General features: G+C 39.8%; 1 protein-coding gene across 3 annotated transcripts in view; it reads right to left on the bottom strand.

The window, feature by feature from the left end:
- spns2 (SPNS lysolipid transporter 2, sphingosine-1-phosphate) overlaps positions 1–21,199 on the bottom strand; it is an 89,672-nt gene that overhangs the window by 23,758 nt on the left and 44,715 nt on the right. For all 3 annotated transcript variants that reach the window (XM_088616303.1, XM_088616305.1, XM_088616306.1), the window contains 3 exons: positions 14,321–14,457; positions 6,133–6,284; positions 1,857–1,923 (listed from right to left, as the gene is read on the bottom strand). In XM_088616303.1, coding sequence (XP_088472429.1) covers positions 1,857–1,923; positions 6,133–6,284; positions 14,321–14,457 — 356 coding nt within the window. The remainder of the gene's footprint in view (positions 1–1,856; positions 1,924–6,132; positions 6,285–14,320; positions 14,458–21,199) is intronic.

Below are 21,199 nucleotides of genomic sequence, written 5' to 3'. Positions count from 1 at the left end.
GTCTATTGACTCTGCTATATACACTACATTACATTTCGAGAAGAGATGCACTATGAAAACTGAATTCACAGGGAAGTCCAATGATGGATATGGATATTGGAGGGGGAGATCCTAAGGCGTGGAGATGGGGTGGGATTTCAAACTAAAATTCCTTGGAGAAATCTCCTTCTGGAGAATGATGCAACACTGACCAGTATCACTACTGTAATTAAAGCAACACCTTCACAGGGTTATGAGGTGGTCCAGCCCTTTGCTAATTTGCGCTCTTATGTTTGGTAGAATACTGTATTGGGTTTGCCCGGCATGTCTTAAATGAGTGAGACTGAAGAAAGGATGGATCTTAAGAAGCCCCTCCGAAACATTCTCAGACAGACCTTCCCAGGAGCAGTCAAATTCTCAGCCTCAATTAAAAGGTGGAAGGTCAAGTCCCAGAGTCCACAAGGTCCCTTCCTGCCCAGTCTGCTAGGGATAGATATCTGTTGAGATGCCTATCTACTCCCTGCCTTTTCCGAAGTCTCCCTCCCCCTCCTCTCCCGAGGTTTCCAGCAAGGAAGCCCGACATCTCGGAGCGCGCAAAACAGACGGAAAGCCGAACAAAGTGTTTTTTCCTCAAAGCAGGATATTGGCGGTACAACCTCATTTTTTTTTGTTGTTTTTGATCAGCGCCTCCGAGCGGATCGTTTCTTTGTGTGGCACACCGTGTGTGAATACCCTTGCAGCCCATTTCAAAATTTTGCCACCACTCTTTCTTTGAAATGGGTGAAAAGGGCACTGTCTTAGAACATGACTTTCCTGTGCGATGGACATCTAAAGTTACCATTTTGTGCCAATTCTAAATTTTTTTTGTGCTTTAATTAGAGTGCTTTAAATATGGCACCTACTGTGTACTTTAGCCATTACCCATGTGTTACAGCTTTCACTTCTTGTAGTGAAACAAGATGCACACAGCTGCACCACAGAAACCAGCAACCATGAATGCAGCTCCCTGCTTGCCTTTAAATGCACAAGATGACAACTGTGGAGGGCTTCAGCTTGCAACATCCAAACCAAAATTTGTCTTGAAAGAAAATATTGCAGTGTTAAAATGTTATACTTTACCCTACATGTGGTCTGACTACTTCAAGACTGCTGTGGCGTTTGCTGTTTAAGATAGAGCTCAAGCAGGGATCTGGTTTGCGTAGATGGTACTGCAGAGAGGTCTTGTAATCCATCGAGGCATGTTGCCTTCAATTTACAATCGCTGTTCTATGTAACAATTTTCTTTGGCAATTGTGGACTAGCTGCATGCCTTTGAGGCTAGCTGTTTTGAACGAGCACCAGTCTGTGCTATCAGATACTTTCAAAACCAAATGCTCTTTCAAAATGTACAATTGAGGCCTATTTTTACTTTGTAGAACTGCCGGATTTGACTGCATGCAATTCATTTGACATAAGGGAATAATGTTTGTTTTGGTGTGCTGTCAGAAAACTATGCTTATTTTTTTTTTATCACGGTAAATGTCCTAGGCTGGAACAGTTTTCAGGTGAGCAGTTTTTCTGCACTTAAAGGCTTAACAAAAAATGCTGAGAATTGCATTTCTGTGTCAGTCTCTAAGTGAGAGGCCTTGGAGACCCTTCTTTTTTATAGAACTTGGTATAAATACAATAGAAACAAAAGAAAGAGTGTCTAGTTTTATCCTGGTCTAGGCTGCGGTGATCTCATGGCATACAGAGTGAAACAGCTGCACAGTCATTTATCTGAGTTACACTACTCCAGTAGTGTGCAGCGTCTGTGCGAATCTTGTCCACAGCTATAGAACTTGACAAAAAAATACACCTAAAGAAAGAAGGAATCGATCATGAATGATTCTGCTTACCCTCAGTGCCCAGTGCCAGTCGCCTGCAGCTTGTTTTACACTTGATCCCAAGATGTAGCCCAAACCACTGGAAGAAAAGAGACCATCAGAAAAAAAATCACTTTTCCAAATTAGAAGAAAAATATCATCTGCTTTTTTTCTTCTTGTCTCGGCACACAGCAGCCACACTATTGAAGTATTTGTGCCACCAGGGATACTTTTATTTTAGGAAATTTACTGCTGAAAACCTTCATTCGTACGCTGAGCTGCAGCCCAGGAGTTACAACATTTCATCACCAGCAAATTCCTTTATTTTTGCTTGTGTTCTGAAACTTGCTTAATGACCGAAAGATAAAGGTAACTTTAGGATTTCGTTTTAAAGTGTTGACCCTGTCCTATAAGGCTCAATTGGAAGTGAAAATTTTTCGGAGTGAATGTTTAAGCTTGGTTTTTTGCAGGTATCACAGCACATACAATTCTGATGGAGGCAGTGATGTTTTTTTTCCTTCCTTGGAATATTCTGTAGTTCTCTGTCTATCATGGCAGTACAGGAATATGACCGTGGGCTGATCCAGACCCAGAGCACAGTACATCCTCATGCAGTCTGTTGTTTAGACCCGTTCACTGTGACACCTTATGGGGTATGATACCTTTCATGACTAATGGAGCTGAGGTCAGCCTTCTGTAAAGCATGTGTGTGTGTGTAGACTTATTTTTCCTAGTCCTGTCCCATTTTGCAAACGTGTATAAGCAGCTAAGTTTCTCCCTTTGTTGGTCCTCTTCCTTTGACGAGCCAGCTTTTAAGGGGTATGTTATCGTCATTATGAAATCATATTGATAATTTTGTATGTCGAGCAGCACTTTCATGAATGTTTTTTTACAACATTAGTATTATTGAGACCATTAATGAGTTTGCTGCAAACAATGAGCTAGTTATGGTTAATACAGGTACTGTAGTCAACATACAACTTGCATGAGGCTTCAGGGTGATTCCAACAGGGTAAAGTTAGTCTTCAAAGTGGATAATGATACTGTAGATGCATTCCAAACACAATGTGACCAATGTAGCCATAGTGTTGATCACTGAAAGGGTCCATAAGAAACAGCAGCCTAAAGTTCTTCCTCTTCAAGTAGCACCTAAAGTATTGTAAACCTTTATGCTTATAAAAAATAATTGTGAAATAACTATAATAAAGAAGACCTTAAGAATTATTGCCTAAGAACATTTTAAAGGCCTAATAATATTTCCAGCAGAGCGCATAATGTACCCTTATCAGATTCAACTCACTGCCTATTTAGACTGTTCAATTGAGCCAGTGCTGATATTCTGAACAGATAACCATTGAGCCAGGAGGCAACAGACAGGCTGGTCAGGGTGTGTGTATTCAACCAAGGAAAACCATTTCCTGCGCAGCGTGTCCAACGCTTGAGGTCACTTCCTGGAAACCGTTAATAACAACTCCCGAACAAAAACAACAAACAAGACTGAAAGTGTTGAGGATGTTTTTTTTACTTTCCTGCATGAGGTCCAGTCACTCAGCTCTTATTGTTTCACAGTGAGCGTTAACTGCCATTAAATATTTTGCTTTGGCATTCCAGAATTCTTTTGAGGAGTTGACGTTTCGACCCGTTCAGTGACAGCTCGGTGGTAAAACATTTGAAAAATTCAACTGTTTTGCAATGAAAGCCAGCGATGAATGATGGGGTTTAGAACCACGTCCAATTATTATTAAGAATAAAAACAACAATGGGTATAAAAAAAATAACGTGCCAGTGGTCTGGCCTTTCTCCAGTCTGGGTTCTTTAGCATTTGTAGGCGAGGTGCGTGTCTGATAAAGTATTTTCATAATGGCTTCTTAAATACCTATTTTTTTTTAGTTTTCCATCTACTATCGTTTGTAAGACAAGTCAACATGTCTTTGGAAGGTTGGGGTTAACTGGGGCATCAGGGGAAAACCCCCTCGACAATATGAGAGCAGGTGCAAATTCCGCACAGAAGGCAAACTCAGGACCCAAAAGGTACACGAAAGTAGAGTCAACAGCAATGTCAACGTGCTCCCTCTTTCAGTCTGACTAGGAGACGATTTCGTTCTCTCTGCACTGTCCAGCCTGTAGGATGAGCCTTAAACCTGGAGAGTGGTGGCGTGAATCCTGGGCGAGTAACTTGCGCGCAGTGTCTGGAGAGCTCTATAAAGTGGGCGATGCAGGCCGAGTGACAGGGGCACTGGATTCGGGTGTGAACTAAGCGATCTTCATGCAAATTCCCGTGTTCCTGTGGCTAACAAGGGCTGTGAAGGAGTATCCTCTCACCACTGTGTCCGCTGTTTTGCAGATTGCAGCATGAAAAGACACTGGGAAACCTCTTTCATTTGCTGTTATTATCTGAGAAGTAGGGTGAAACAGGATTCATTGAGTCCACATTGGGTGTAAAATAATTTTACAAGTATTGATTCAAATAGGGTGTTTTGAATCGTTGATTTTAATGCTTTTTTTCTTTGTAATAAATATCTGTTGTTTTGGTCCTTAACATGTAGTTCTCCATCGCACATTTATTTGAAATCTGAAGTCTTTGATAAACATTTGTGGAATTAGTTAACAAGTGTGATGCTTGAAATTATAGATCAGAATGTCGTTAGCTGAAAATTAGTAGAAACAGCAGGAAAATATTTCCAAATGTCATATAGAAGGTTAAAACACAGAGAAAAGCCGGTAATGAAGGATTCTCACAGACCTCTTAACTGTTGACAGCTCAGCACAGCATACCACAGTATCTTTTCATTTCTAAAAAAATCTAATTAGGTCCTGTCTTGTCTTCCAATCTCTTGACACATTTAAGAATAAAAGAATTTGACACAGCCAAAGCTTATCCTCCAGCAAGAAGCTGCCAGGAATTCAGAAAGAACTGAAAAGTTAAACCGTTAGTGCAGGGGTGGGCAGTCGTGAATTTTAATTCACTTTTAAGCAGCAGCACCTTCAGATCTGGGAGAAGCTGTTGAATCGGTCCTGATAAGTCATAAAAAGTTGGTTTCACTGATTTGTAATGAAAACCTGCAGATCTACAGTACCACATCAGAATTGCCCATTAGTCCCGGATAAGTGCTCAACAGCCTCTGGTCAATCTCCAAATAAATGGATTTGGCTCTAAACTCAAGCTTTTCGGCTATATTGTAAAGAACTGATTTGTTTAAAACCTTTTTTACGGTGTTTTATTAGGTGATCTCTGCTTCCTCCCATTCCAAAGGAGATGTGTTTTCTTGCGAAGATGTTTGAGATTAAAGGCACAGTTGAAGACCAGCTCTGTTCTGATGGGAGATGGATTAACCTTTTTCATTCTGGTTTCTTCTGCAGGTGAAGTGTTCTTCTTTCTTCAGTCCTTTCATTTAGGTGTTTGTGGCCTGTGCTAAGTACAACAATTGACTGTGACATCCTGTGTCCATTGGCATTTACTCATAGATACCAGGACAGTACACTGCTCCCTCCTCCCCACTTCTGCCCCAGACATGTCTCTTCTGGCCTGAAGGCAGCATCTTTGTAGAAGACACTTCAGTTCATGTGGGAGCTATGGTTATATTTAATGTGACCTTTGAGTTGAATGGCTTTTCATCATTTCACTCCTGATACACCCACATTGCTTGTCATATCTCGGTTGAAGACTTGAACACCGTTAATAAGAAAATGTCATCACTGTGGACGATAATAATTAGCTAATTGCATTCGTAAAACAAGTTAAAGAAGCAATCTAATGTAGTCAACGAGTTTATTAATCTGGCAGATCTCAGTGGCATTGAAGCATACTGTTCTTTTGTCAGTATCCGCCAATTTTTTAACTGTTTTAGACAATTCAGGGTTGCAGAGGAGCCAGAGCCTATCCCAGCAAGCAACAGGCACAAGGCGGAGTATACCCTGGACGGGACGCATGTCCATCTTAGACGCATGGTCCAACATAGACACAGTCATGCACTCACTCACACCAGGGGCAATTTTCCCAGGAGACAATTAACCTACTAATATGTCTTTGAACTGTGGGAGGAAACCCACGCAAACATTGTGAGAACGTCCAAACTCCACTCCCAGGGCTCAACCCAGGGCTCCAGTGCTGCATTCATTGCAAATGCTGGTCGTGACTGTGAGCTACAGCAGAGTAATTGATGACTCTAGTGCTCGGTGACTGTGCAGTAGGAGTAATCAATGAGGTCAAGGGTGAGTCACTCGAGTGTCATTTATTCTGACCTTGCCCGTCATTTCTGAGCAGTCGAGTAGGAAAGCTGAGTGACGGCTGCCCAGAAGCACAGCTTACCTGCCCAGGGGGATGGCGAAGTAGAAGATGGAGAGCATCATTGTGCGTGTGTTGTTAGTGAAGAGATCGCCGATAATGGTTGGAGAGATGGAGGAGTAGCTGGATTCTCCGATGCCCACCAGGCCCCTCGACAGGACAAACAGCCAGTAATACTGCGTGGAGAGGAGAGCGTTCTTAGAAAGACAAATTTTAAGAACTAACACAAAACAAACAAGCAGAATAGATACAGGGCTAGAATTCCAAAAGCCGTTTATTTCCATATTCGGTGACTCTGTTAATGTATAGTTTGCCTAAGGTACATGCATCAGTCATACAGGGAAGTGACATTACAGCACGAGAACAAAAAATAGAATAAATCTACTATGATGTTTGGTTTACTATAGGAGGTATTAGAATTATAGCTCTAAAACTGCAGCTTACAATCTGATCTTATTCACCGAGCAGCAGAGGGACAATCTCTCAGCTGTAGCTGACATCACTCCTCATCTCTCCGCTGCTAGCGACTAGAGTGGAATTTAAAGCCACTGACATTATGGTTGCACATTAATTTACATGACATTAATTAAATTAAATTGATACACAACTGAATATTAAATTGTGGTCTGATAATTCTTCATGACCCTCAATTGACAAGATTTATGAGATGACAATGAAAGTACCATAACAGGATAAGAAACCTAGATTACCTTTCTGTATTTCCTACTCAAAGTACCGTAAGGCATTCTGCCATGTAACAATTTAATAGATTTAAAAAGAGAAATTTAGATAGCCAACATTGTTCTTATTCCTTATTGAAACCAGTGTAAATTTCAGATAAATGTGAATGGACATTTTAGGGATTATTAAATGTGAAATTATGTTATTTCATTTAAGTTAAATGATAAGAAAAGCATTACCTAAATTACCCTGTGTTCTGTAAATGTTATGAAAGGGGTTTAGGAATAGCATTTGAAACATTTTTTTTCTTAAGCATTTACAATTTTCCCATTACCTTTAATACACAAACCTCTGCTGTGCCATTCATTTTTATTTCTATTCATTCTAAATTATACTGTTTGAAAAAAATGAAAATAAACGCTTTGCAGTTAAGGCTCTCTCTTTGTTCTTCAGCTGTAATTGCTATTTTGGACATCTTTCAAAGGATGTTGATCCTTTTTTATACAAAAATTCCAGAAACCCTGTTAGATAAGAGATAATTTGACTTCACCCTGTTAGGTTTATTTAAGCCACCCTGGCAGTTTTATCACTGTTTTGTGCAGCAACAAAGTTAAAGTGTCTAAAATGGTTATCATAGATTGGTCCCACAAGTATTCATCATAAAATGCCCTTAAAAGTCGAATGTCTGTTGTGACACTCTGTGTGCTACAGCTAAATTTTATCTCACGCTCATAGTGTGATGACTGAGTCAGTCTGTGGTAGTGTACTGCTTCAGATGTACAATGGTCCTGGAGTCAAAAGAAAACCTCAGTGGGTTTCTCTTGATGGATTTATTAGCTGCTGATATAGCAAGCTTGTGTGAGTGGTGAAGGTGTTAACTCCTACACAGGCCAGCGTATGTAACATCATTTAATTTATTCTCTCAGATTCTCCCCCACCCCCCACCGACTCATATGCAGCTGAACACATTACATTAAAAACTTGTGGATCTCACCACAGATATGGTTGAAAAACTACAAATCCCACGCTGCCACCCTTCCTCTTCCCCCACTTTGCGAATGGTACATCACAACCTGAAAGCCAGGGGTAAAACACAAGTGCCTTTTTTCCAGTCAAACTGGAAGCCTGAGCCAGCCATCGGAAGGAGACGTGGTATTTTCTGCTGAAAATGTGGATACTGACCTTTGCTCTTTTTGGCGCCAACACAAGAGAAGGAAATTCATGTGGAAGTACCTCCTCCCTTTCTCAAAATACTCTATCTTTATATATATCTTAAGCCATGCATGTATCTTCAAAAATCCCTACTTGCACTGCAGTAAGATATAGGCTATTCAGCAGAACAGCTACATCCTCAGTTTTGGTCATACTGTCCCCCAGAGACTGCATACTGTATATAAATACGTAATATATAAAGCAACTCCCTTTCCTACCGTTTTGTGAGCATACTGAGAATTGTTCACAGAATTCAGTTTTGTATGCTCAGTGCATCTAAGCCTGAGCTCTATGTGCATGTCTTTCTTACACCTTCGAACATTTCTAGCAAGTGGATGATTAAATATCACCTTAGACAGCACTGCAGCACAGAAAGAGAGATGTGTGTGTATGCATTTAGAATTATCCTATGCTATTTAGGATCTATTTCACATTCTAGTGCAGAATAAACAGGCTGTTGCTAAAAGCTGCAGAACAAGGTGGTTTGTTTCTGTGATCATTTATTTTCCCCCAGAACTGCAACCACCCAACTAGAATGCTTCTGGCTTACTGGCATTTTCCTATTGCAGGACTATCTCAAACATTTTTTTTTAAATTGTCCTTTTGTTTAGAGTCAAAAGAAACCAGGAACCTGATAAAAAGAACAGTATAGTTGCGTCAATCAATCAACAACTATACTTTTTGCCCTTTAAAATATAATTAGTAGTAACTTAGAGTTCTATTCACCTACAGGTAAAACAGGGAGAACAAAACAACATAACTGTCACCTGCAGCTGAATTAAATTTGAACAGCAATCTTATTTTAATGAGCTGAACAGCGTAAGAGGTTATAACACCTATTATAAACAATGTTAAGCTCTTATTAGGAAAACCTCAAAATGTCTCATTAGACTCTTTGCTTTCATCTATGTTGTGATTAATACACTTTTACCCATCATACTAAGTGCTTTTCTTTATTAAGTGATGCTGGTTTTACCATAAGAATGTTTGAAAATAAAAATGACCACTTTATAGCTGGTAGATATTCCACCAGTTCTCTTAATTAAATCCAGAAGAAAAAGTTGCAACAGTTTGATGATGGCTTTCTGTCTCCTCCTTATCTCGGCTGGAATACCTAGTGTGAGCTGTGCCAAAAACAGAACTAGAAAAAAATCCACAGATTGTCAAGATCAGATCTCAGAATAGGCTGGACTGCTAAACTAAGTAGGCAAGTGGTGACTGCTATTTCACAGTTTGTAAACAGCATTCCAGCAAAAAAAGGATAAAAAAGTTACAAAGAGAGGAAAAGAAGAGATTAAGAGATAAAGCACATATAAATAGAAAATTGTGTGTTTTATTGCACATGTTCAAACAAGCAGTGAACTGTCTAGGGATGAACTGCATTCCATTAATAGCATTCTTTTATACCTGATGACTCCCAGTGTTGCTGGGTTTTGTGGAACAGTTCTTTACTTTGCTATTACATAATTCCAGGGGGATTATATGATGTGAAGCAGTGCTGACTGGAACAGGGTTATTCTGAGTGGCTCTGGTTTGTGATGTGCTCATACATGACAAAATAATGTTTCTCTCTTCTGTGCTAGAGGGCCAAGGAGGCATTATTGTCTATTTAGATTTAGCCAGAAAGTTCCCTCTTCCGCAGCTTAATACTGATCCAAAGAGGAATCTGAAAACTGAAACCCTGAGCAGTAACTACGACAATCTGTTTCAGGTAAACAATCATTATGGACTTTTCAATTGATACTGAAAAGTGCTGCTTTCTCACATCTTTAAAATGTGGGAGTTCATTTTGTGGCTTTGTTTGTTTTATGGATAAATGGAGTGACTGCAATTCTGATGAAAACTTATTTATAACACATTTGTTATGTGGTGGCAAGTGGTATCTATAAGCAAACCAGTTGTTAGGTCAAAGCACTATAAATTATTGAACTTGTGCCCCCTAGCCATTTCTGAAGAACAATGATGCATACTTTGAAATATTTTTTTGCATAATTGAAGAGGAAACAAACTTCAAGATGAAGGGTCAACAGTGGCCTATTTTTAAAAACTGAAAGACAAAAACAGATACTAACAACATACAATTCCCTTAGCACCCAACCACCCAAAACCAAAACTCAATGTAAGAAGTTAATTACACTTGCCTTTACACTATGTACATAATCTCTTGAATCTGTGCCTGTACACCAAAGCTTTATCTTTTCAGTTTTATTCTTTCTGCTCCATAACTTCACAGAACAAACTGACCTAGAACAATTTTGCCTGTGGTGTGAATATCAGTCTTAATTTGGTCATGAGCGTATGCAGTATGTTGGATACTGTACTGATGCAGCCCACCTGGCTACCACATGTTGCTCCTATTGTCTCTGCTGTTTTGTGTCCAGGATTCACAAATTTAATAAGACAAGGTTCTGTTTCTAAATAAAAGAAAAATGTGAGGCCAGTCACAAGTCATCATAATGATGGAACTTAAAATTTCAATCAGAGGTGAGAAGGTATTTTTCCTGTCCACCACTTGACAACTGAATCATTGCTGGTTCTGTGAGATGAGTGAGATTTGGTCAAAACTGGTCTGAGATTATTATTTCAAAACAGCTGTTGAGCTGCAATGTTCTCATCTGCCTGCTTCTTCAATAGTTCTTGAAAAACGCAGACTGACATCATTTTGACTGCATCTGCCACCTTTTCAGGAGAAATATTTACGAGGACCACCCTCTAGGCTTTCTCTTGTTGTTGGCTTCCCATTAAAATTAATGCATTCTGTACATCTGAGACTCTTGCATAAGTGTTCAGTGCTCTGCGTAGTTACAGTTCTCTGCTGCTGGCTGACAGATCAGAAGATCTTGACAGCCCACGTGTAAGATGACCTTGGAGAGAACATCCTCCGCACAGTTCTCTGAGAAACCCCGGCTTGCTCCAAAGCAGGCTCTATTATTGAATCAATGTGCTGACTGCAGGGGGGTAAGAGAAGCCAGTGTAGAATACTATCCAGTGCTGTCCCAAACTGGGACTGAAGGAAATAAAAAATCTTTAGATGACTGATGTGTGTTACTTTTCATTTGGCAACTCACAGCAATGTGGTTTAAACAGCAGATTAATTGGAAATTGGAAAGAATTTTCATTAAACTCCCTAAAGTAAAAAGCATTTGAAGACTATGCTATTCCAATTTTCCATGATTAACAAGAGAATAGTTTTTTATGAGCCTTTTACTGGATTTGAAGGAGTGGCTCCATACCAGATCATAGATTTATGCTGAACCAGTAACATAGCCTTCACTTTTTAATTTACACATTTATTTCCTTCATGCTGTCTCTAATGCATTGTATAGTACTTGACTTTTCCTTTCTGAAGGACACAACATGTTGATCTAATGGAATTGTTTCCATGACACATTTCATTACATTTTCCTGATCCATGCCAACGTCTGCTTAGAGACGTTTTAAATAGTACTTTTTGGCTCAAATTGCTTAGCATGCCACTCCACTGTCAAATGCACTTGGTGGAAACATCTGGAGTTTATGAATTAATCAATTAACCCTTTTTGGCAACTAATGGGTTTCTTCAAATGAAGAGGTTCTTGAATCAAAAAGCTGCCAAGCCAAAGTTTCTCCTGTTAGTATTGTGAGCTGGTAAATGTAATTTTTTTACATTAAATATACCATCCATCCATTTTTGAACTGCCTCTGCCAATCAGAATACGGGGTCTCCGGGGAGCTGGAGCCTATCCTGGCAAGCAGTGGGTGCAAGGCAGGGTACACCCTGGATGGGACACCAGCCCATTGCAAACACAGACACACACCAGGTACTGTGTTCCCAGAAGCCAATTAACCTAGGATGTGCTTGGACTGTGGGGAGCAGCCAGAGGAAACCCACAAGAAAATAAAGGGAGAACATACAAACTCCACACAAATAACACACCAGGTCCAGAACTGAACCCAGGGCCCCAGCACTGCGAGGCAGTAATGCTGGCCACTGTAGCACTGTGCTGGCCCACACTAAACATCCCACATTTTAAAAGTGTCCACTAAGGCTTTTCCAACAAAGGGCAAATGCAGACTGATAGAAAACTCAAATGCCAAACTGCAGTTGGGAACATAACATATAAGCATATAATAATCCAGTTACTCAAAAAACACCTCCACATGCCACACTACCAATGTACAGTAATCTTCCCTGTGTAGCCTCCTGAGCCACAGCAGGTACCTGCCAGTAGTACCAGAGGGCAGGTGCCTGGCCTGGGGAGTGACACTTGGTGGAACCCCTCTGGCCCCCATTGGCAGTATGAAAGTGTTTTGGAGATGACAGGAAAAAAGCAATCTCGTGAACCCTTAGGTGGCCCTATTCCTCACTCATAAATCAAATCTCCAATCTTCCTTGATAGTTAAGTACTATATAGCTATATTTATAACAGGGTAGTAGGTGTACAGTATAGAAGGTATAATATAATGAGTAAATAAGCCAGATGAGTTAATAAAAAATGGATCGTTTAGACAATGTATTAAGCACTGTGGGGAACACAAAAATATGTGATATGTCAGAACTCTGGGGTGAAGTTTCCCTTTAATATACAGTCATTGTGAAAGTAAAACTAACTAAGAAACACAGGGCAGAAGACATAGGCGGTGTGTTAGTTTTACTCTGGAAGTAATCCGAGACAGCAGTGACATTAGATGTTTGTCTAATACGTCCGAACAAATAATATTTTTTTTCTTTTTCTGATATTACAGTGCCATTGTATGTGGGTGATCAGTGTGATCACAAGGAGGAGGTGTCACATTGTTCCATGAGGGATTCATCCTCTGACTTTAGATTCCCTCCCTCCCCTTGTGAAACAGCACAAAAACCTGCTTTGTCCCGTGCATGATCTGGCGCTGTGTCGTTTGGCCCCTGGATCTAATTGGAACGAGCCACTTCTCGCGTTTGTGTGCGAAACTCTTTATTTGTGTGGCTGTGCGTTCCCAGATGGGTACCTTGATAACGTCGCTTGATGGCTGCTGTGGTTGAAACAATGAGGTCAGAAAACAGTGGTAGAGTAATGCACACAGCACAGGTTTCACAGGATACTTTTTCAGCTCCTGTCTCTTCTCAGACTGAGACACTGCGTTTTTTTATAACTGGGTGCACAACTGATCTAAGTAATTTGTGTTGTCGACCCCCCATCCTCCTGATTTCTCACCTAAACATTTTTCAAGATGTTAAAGCATCCTAATGCTAGTGTGTAGGCTATTCCCCATGTGGTAGAAAATTAGGTCAGGAGCTGTCAAAACGGGCATTATTGATGTTCTTTTCTTAGTGGGTAGTGAGATACAAAGACATTTTTTTCTGTGTGCTATTATCTAACCCACTATTCCCCACGGTCCTGAAATCAGCCAGGCTGGATCTGGGCATCGGAAAACACCTTCCTCCAAGTCTCACTGTTTCAGCTGGACTGACACCATTGTGCAACAGAAAGAGCTGAATAACACCCATCTCTGCAACCTTTTTAGAGATCCTGTCTCCTCAATGCTTAAGTGGCTGCCCTCAAATCACAGTGGACAGTCTCTGGTCTCTTCTGTACACATTTACGGAACTGCTGAATCAGGCCACGAGAGTGTCATCTTCAGGGAATTCATAGTTTGTCTACTAGTTGTTACTTCTTTTTTCTTTGGTCATATTTCAAGGATGTTCTGGACATACAATAACTCACAGTGGTCCTTAAATTAAAATGGAGCTAATCTCATACAGCCGCAAAAGCCTGGGCAGTGTTTTATTGTTTTTTTCTTTTTTTAAGAAAGAACCAATAATTAACAAACAGCCCATTTTGACCCTGATTGATTAGGTGATTGTGTGATGCATGCTCTCATTAGGTCATTGCTTTATACCAATGACCTCCCAACCTCTTTAAAAAAAAAACCTTTTCACTCAACACAGAAACATACAGAAGAATAGCCTAAAAGGCTTATTTAGTATGCCTTTTAATCAATCTAGAAACAGACCTCCAGTATTTGGTAATAAGCATATGTGTCCATCTTAAAACTCCCCAGATACCTGACTGATTAGTTTGACATTAGAGTGTTTCCTTTTACGTCTGACTTTCAACATTTTCTGTCACTTTAGTATTATAGTATAAATAATTGAAGCTGTTTTTTTAAGAACAGTATTGTTTTATTATGCTCTGAATGAATTTCGACCTCAGGGTAAGGTTAGCTAGTGGCATGTTCCTTACACATCCATACTGAGTGGTTCCAATTTGAAGTAGGACCAAGCAGGGATTCACACACGCAGTGTTCAGGCTTTGGGTTAAGAAGCCTGGGAGATGAAAATCAAGTTGGATCATCTTACCTCTTTGGTGATAAACGAGCTGGACAGGGTTACAGCTGACCAGAAGAAGATGCCACAGCTCAGGATGATCTTCCTATTGAAACGGTCTCCAAGGTAACCAAAGATGGGGGCTGCAACCATGAAGCTACAGATGAAGACTGCAATGACACAGGGAACAAAAAAACACATAAGTCTGGAGCTCAGTGGTGGAATGCGTGAAAGACTAGCTTTTGTTCTGCTTATAGGAGTTAATTGAGTAATTCCTGTCTGTGGCGTGCATTGACCTTCTCTGAAAAGTCAAAGAACCAGTCACATAAGAGGAATGGAGTTTCTGTTCTGCTAATACCCATCGCAAGAGTAGTGTCTTGAATCTGAATCTAAACCACTTGACCACTTTGATGAAAGCATTGTACTGATTTGAACTAGAGGTAAAAGTGCACTTTCCTGTACCTTAAATCAAGATCATGTCTGTGATCTGTTATTCTTAGGCTAAAGCAAGAGTTAGAGTCTTCTTGTGTTTTGACTTTTCCACTTTATTCCTTGCTAAAGATTCATTTTAAAACGAACCATTTGCAGCTCAGGGCTAATAAAGGCAACAGGCCAATTATTGTGTCAGCACTCTTGTTCACACATTCAGGGAACTCTGTGTGAAGGACAAGTGAAAAGAGGAACCATAAAACGTCAGTAAGAAACCTAGTGCAAACTGCCCAGAAATCCTGTCTGTTCCACCCTAGGGCACAAGGGCTTGGGACTAAGCTATTGCAAAAAAGAAAGTAAAAATCTAATGGAAAAGGAAGCTGGGGACTTCTGCACTCAGACACTCAGTCCTGGCACAGTGCATTCCCCAGATGCAGATTTGAGGATATCCTGAAATCAAGCACATTTACCTGGCAGTGTACAACCCTCCTCAGTGTGGATTCAGAGAAATTAAACCTTGTTTTAGAATAAGGGGAAAATGCCAAAGCATTGTGTGCTACCTAGTGAAAAGCTAACCAACTCCTTGTTAATTACTGAATATGATGTTGTTTGTTAAAATGTGTTATTTCCAACTCAGTCTTCATTAAATTATTTCTATATGAAGCTTGTATTTCTTAAAAGTAGGATTTGACAAAAAAAACACAGCTAATCAATAAAAAGGAAAAACAAAAACAAATATCCCTGAATTATTAATGCTTTTAAAATGAGTGCAGAGAAGAAACCAGTGATATAATTCTTTCCAGAATTAATCTTGACAGTGGGATTTGAAGCTTATCGCTGTCCGAGAACTTACTGACATCAGATTTGCATAAACACATTCTCTAGGGTGAAAAATATCAAGAATAGCTGTGCTTCTTGTTGCCAGAAGTAAGGAAGTCTCTATAAATCAGAAACAATATGAAGGTAAAGACATTTAAAGATGGGGCCTCTCTGCAAGGCTTAGTATGAAATATACATTTTAATGAGACATTGTTTCACTGGTCGATACAGATGCTAACTCTTTATCAGAGGGTCTTCATCTAGGACCATTGCAGAAATGCAGTTTATTTTTGGCTCTTCCACATTTCTCTGTATTAAACATTGGGAAGCCCAAAGCCTTAAGACATCAAGGAAAAGTATAGTAAAAAAGCAAATGACTGAGATTCAGAATCACATTCCTATTTGTGAACTACTTTTTCTTAGGTTTATATTTTCAAAAACAAAACAAAATAAGAGCAGAGCAGTATAGCACAACAATCTCTCCACCATGCCGTTGGTGGTCCCCTTTAATATTGAAGCAAAGTCCCCTGAAATAAAATATAATAGCTATGATAGAAAAAGCTGGCAATCCTATTGGACTTGTCTGAATATTACCCCAGTCGGGCTCTTAAAAATATAAGTCCAACAGCAAAAAATTAACATTAATTTACAAGATATATTGGATAAACCACTGGTGTAGAAATATAATACATACAATTAGCACTAAGTAAATGTGATGACTAGGCCAGTTTTGAAACATTCAATAGTTATTTACAGTACTTAAGTATGTAGGAATTACAAACACTTGTTTCGAGGTGTGACAGATTTTTGAGAAACCAGCTCCACCTCCAGTATCGGGTAATTGAACAAATAAAGGTCATACTTTCAGTACAACCTGTCCCTATTTCTTCACATGTGTGTGTCATTCTTCCTGGAGAAACTAAGAGAGGTTACAAACGAGAGAAGCTCATTGGTTGCTAGCAGATAATTAATCTGAAGATCCATCGTTTTTTGGAAGAACATTGTTTTTTTTTTCTAAAAAATGTAAACCCCAGATCTCATTAAAAGTTATCTGCACATTGTCAGCATCACTGCAACTTTCCAGTTCTAACTTTTTCTCATTTATTTTTCTAATTTTCCTGACTATAAAGTAACTTTCCTCAAAAAAGCATAAATTGTGCAGGATGTGCCAGAATTGTCCCTAATACAGAAATATTGGAAATGCAAGGTAGGTGGTGCACAACTGCATTGATTGAATGAGCTCTATTGTCCTCTATTGAGATGTATGTGTAGAATTAAAAAATAAAATTGGAAATCTGGCCAAAGAGTGGCCACACTAATTAGAAATTGATTGGATACAAACAAGCAAACTATTTTTCATCTGGTCCTGCTCTTTCACAAGCCCTTTAACCAAAAGGGTTTTTATTATAAGTTAGTTCAGTGTAATGAAAAATACTGTCTAACCCCATTGAGGTTATACGTTCACTTAAACTTCAATTCAATTGAATCAGTCTCTGTAATATAAAGGAAAGCAAGTAAAATGTCACCAAAGTGGATGTATTGTTCATAAGGATTTCAAAAAAAGAATGCATTTTTCTTTTCCATTGTTACATACATGCGATATGCACTGGGAATTTACTATACCAGCAGACTTTCCCAGAGGAAATGAAAGCAACATGCTTCCTAAGCCTCCTAATGGATTGTGTGACTGTGTGACTGGACCACAAACTATACATTATATCTTTATTCTTATGTAGCGTCCTTACTGCTGGCATTCTGATGTCAACTGGCGAAAGATCCCAAAGATCCCAGCATGCTTCAAGGTGATGTCTTGGGTAAATCGAGAGTGAGCAGAACATCTTTCCCTTCGAAGGGGAGAGGGAGTGGCAAAGGCCACATTCTGCCAGTTTGTTTTTTTAATTCTGAAGCTCTCCACCATGCCGCTCCGTTCAGATACCGGCTCTTGTAAAAGAGTGATGTCTTTGCAAAAGGCCAGGGACGTGTTGCCTTCCTGCTGCCTGTGACGTTGCTCCAGGAGTTAAAAAACAGAGCTTAACGATTAAACCGAACGCAAGTTCTCATGGTTTTCAGTTTAGCTTTGGGCTGACATTTACAGTATCCCCAGACTACTTGTTACTTGTCACTTTGGCATCCAAATAAGCCTAATTAGCAAATACCACAGGACCGTCACACCCACCTGGGCCCTGCTCCCTCATTCCTCCGTGCTCCTGCCCCGTCATTGGCCGATGCCAGGTGTGGTGGCAAGAACCCATCCTGGGGAATTCGGCTAATTGCCCTGGGTCCAGGAAGCACTCAGTCCTGAAACATGTGTGCTATTTCAGTCCATTGTTGTGGCTTTGTCTGTTCTTAAATGGTTTAATCTGCAATTTTCAAACACTTTGTCACGGGTGACACACTGTTTTTGATTTATTTCTTTGCAAACCTGCCCTGTTTCCTCCTTGTCCACCCGCACCAGTGTCTCAGCGACAAAGAACTACTGGATCGCGTTGTACGAAATGGCTTTTGGTATTTGTGACCTTTTTCTGGCCGCAAGGGAAAAATACTTTCATGTGACAAAAGTAAGGCCTGTCTTAGAAATACCAAACATCCTCAACAAATTATCTCTATTAATGTGGAGTTTCCTATCTGAAGCAATGGTTCTAAAAACTTTGCTGAAGAAAATCTTTAGAAAATTAATAATGAGGTCTCTTTGATTGTTTTTCTCCCTAATGCTGCAGGCATTTTCCCCATGGCACTGATCTCAATTTATTCAGAATATCATCATTATTCTTTTTCAAGATAAACTTCCAGTGTCTTTTTCCCCACCTCTCCGTTAGCATCTGGTTTTTTGTCTACCATTAAGAAGTGTAAATGTGTAAAAAAAGTGGAGCTATTTCCTCTCTCGCAGTGGGTTTAAAAGTATGTTACTGAGGAACAGTCCACTGGGTATTATTTCATCACGTTTTCTCCCAAAGTCTAGTCCTTGTCTGCTGCTGTGATAACACCATTTAAGCAGTGTTTTACTGAACACTCTCTTGTGCCCTTCTTGCTTCTGAGAATCAGGAGGGCTTAGTGCTGATTTCTAGTTTGTATCACCAGTGAGAGATTGGGAAATTCGCAGAAATTCGCATACAGAGGACAGGCATTTGCATACAGTATATCATGGATCCAGCTCCATAATAAAACATTAGTGGCATCACCAATCAGGAATCGCCAGAAACATCAGACAGAAAGGCTGTGTCATCCTGTCAGCTGTTTCTCCTCCCGGTGGCCCAGCTTTACAATACCACCCAGGTGCCTGGCCTGCCGAGCTTGTGGAACTGCTTGCAAGTTCATTTGCAAACAATGGAAAATCAACTCGCTGTAACTCAAAACCACATTTTGTTTGTTTTCATTTTCATTGTTTGATCTGTCATGTCCTTAGAAAATCGGAGATTCGTAGTTCTCTAATGCTTGTGCTTGCTCAGTTCTGTTTCAAGAGCTTCCATAACCTGCAGATCTGGTGGGACATACTGTAGGCTGCTGTTTCATCCTTGTAGAATTTAACAAGGAAAGGACAGCTATAGAAGAAAACTCAATGGCCTATATGCAAAACCACGTGGAGGATTCTTAGCAACAAAAAAAAAACCAAAATTAAACCAGAAAAACTCTCTTCTACAGATTTACTTAAAAGTTGTATACATATAATACAAATGGGAAATTCAAATAATATGGTGTTTATTCTGATTTAAAGAAACCATGATGTTTTGACAGCTGCCCCTGAACACTGCTCAGATGCTTCGATCAGCATCTCGGAGGTGGAGGGGTTTCTGTGTTCCAGACAGAGCCAAGCAAATCTCAAGGACATGTCACTAAATGTTGCTATGACACGGGCTCTACATGGCTTTAAATTCCTATGGTGTTTTTGAACAGAAAACGCTCTCGCACACAAAGCTATAAATCGGGATTCTACTATTGAACCTCACGAAGGCTAGTGTTTTAATACCTGCGGTTGAGCATTTTGTTCTTGCTTTCTGTGTTATTCTCTGATTCCTCACATTCCAAGCCTGTTTCTTTGTGTGTCTCTGGGCTCTTTTTCTGTGAGCAGCTGGGAGCCCAGCTCTCTTGTTTGATCTCAGCAGTGTCTTCATGAGGAAGAGCTTGCCGTGGATAAATAAATACAGCTGAAAATCGGAGGAAATCCAAAATACAAGGGCTTGAACGTTGAATCTTTCATGCTTTTCTGTTATTTTTTCCTGCATTTGGGCACTTACTGCAGCAGGTGTGATGTGTACTTTTAATGGACCTGTAATAAATTAAAGTTGCTCTCAGAAGGAACATTCTTTGAAGCATCCTACATGAGCAGAGACACACACACACACCAATTCGCTAAATATGAAAGGTAATGAACATAAGAAAAGATGTTTAAAAAAAACAGTAGGAGGCCATTAGTCCAGTCAAGCGTGTTTGGTAGCTAGCAGTTGATTGATCTTATCCAGCCTTTCCTTGAAAGAAACCAGTGTATTGGTTTAAACAACATGGCTGGGAAGCTTGTTCCATACTCCCACAGCCCTTTGGGTAAATGACACTTGTTTGCTAAAGGAAACTTCTATCATTAGTCCGGTAGCTTACAGACTTTAGAAGAGTGGGAAACTATGACATAACCCTGGCACCATGATGACATTGTCTCTTCTGCACTCAGGAGTCTAGAAGTGTTGGTGTTGTTTGAAGCTGCTGTACACTTCCTCTGAAAAACAGCTATGTAGAGGTGCAAAGACATGTATTCATTAGAAACCTTTTTATGCTTATCTGTTCATACGCAGATCGAGAAACTTGAAGAAGTGCATTCACAAAAGATTCCATTATAGTGAGACTCTAGGGAGATAAAAAAATGGAAGTTAGAAGAAAAACCTTCACAATGTGTTTTGGGTGACTCCAGTATGTTTGGTACAAACTTTCTCCCACAGACATATCAGAAATCAAATCCTCCTACCTAGAACAAATCTCTTTTAACACTAAGGTGACCTTATAAAGCCAAACCGAAGAAAGAAACATCGCAGGACTTGTAGCAACAGCAAACCACTGCTATCGCATTGAACTGTGGGCCATTCTGTGTTTATGTTGTAACCAAATACAATTATGCAACATTAAAAGAAAATGTTACATGGGAAATAGTTACAAGCTAAGAACACTTAGCACTGAGTAATTTGTTATAGCCAATAAAGGCAAAAGAATTACAGACTGCTGGAACACAGAACAGGGTGATAATAATTGTCATTTTTTATGTAATTTTGCTACTCTTGAAAATAATCCCATAATATTTTTCCCTTTGAAACAGTAATGATCCATTCCACAGTAGCAAAATTGTCTGACTAGTGAATTTAGTACTGAGTGGGTAGTTTACTCTTTGTGAAAATTGTCAGATAAGTTACCTTCATATTCAGGATTCAGATACTGTACACAAGTGATCATGTTCGAATCAGAACTGGCCAGGCAATCCTTTCATAATGCATTTAATTCCAGCAGAGTTCAATTGCGTTTACTGTTGGGTCTTGCAGTTCTGGAAAAGGATTTTTTGATTTTTTGATTGACACACAAGCAAGCTGGCCATTGGCTCTAAGGCTGGCTGACAGTTGTGTGTCCCTTCTGCTCTTCCTTTTAAAAGGTTTTGCAGCACTGTCTTCCCAGTGTAAACATTAAAGATTA

Source organism: Lepisosteus platostomus, chromosome 22 (genome assembly GCF_059453375.1).
Source record: "Lepisosteus platostomus isolate fLepPlt1 chromosome 22, fLepPlt1.hap1, whole genome shotgun sequence".
Classification (NCBI taxonomy): Eukaryota; Metazoa; Chordata; class Actinopteri; order Semionotiformes; family Lepisosteidae; genus Lepisosteus; species Lepisosteus platostomus.
The sequence above is the reverse complement of the archived record's forward strand: the minus strand, read 5'-3'. Positions and strand labels throughout refer to the sequence as shown.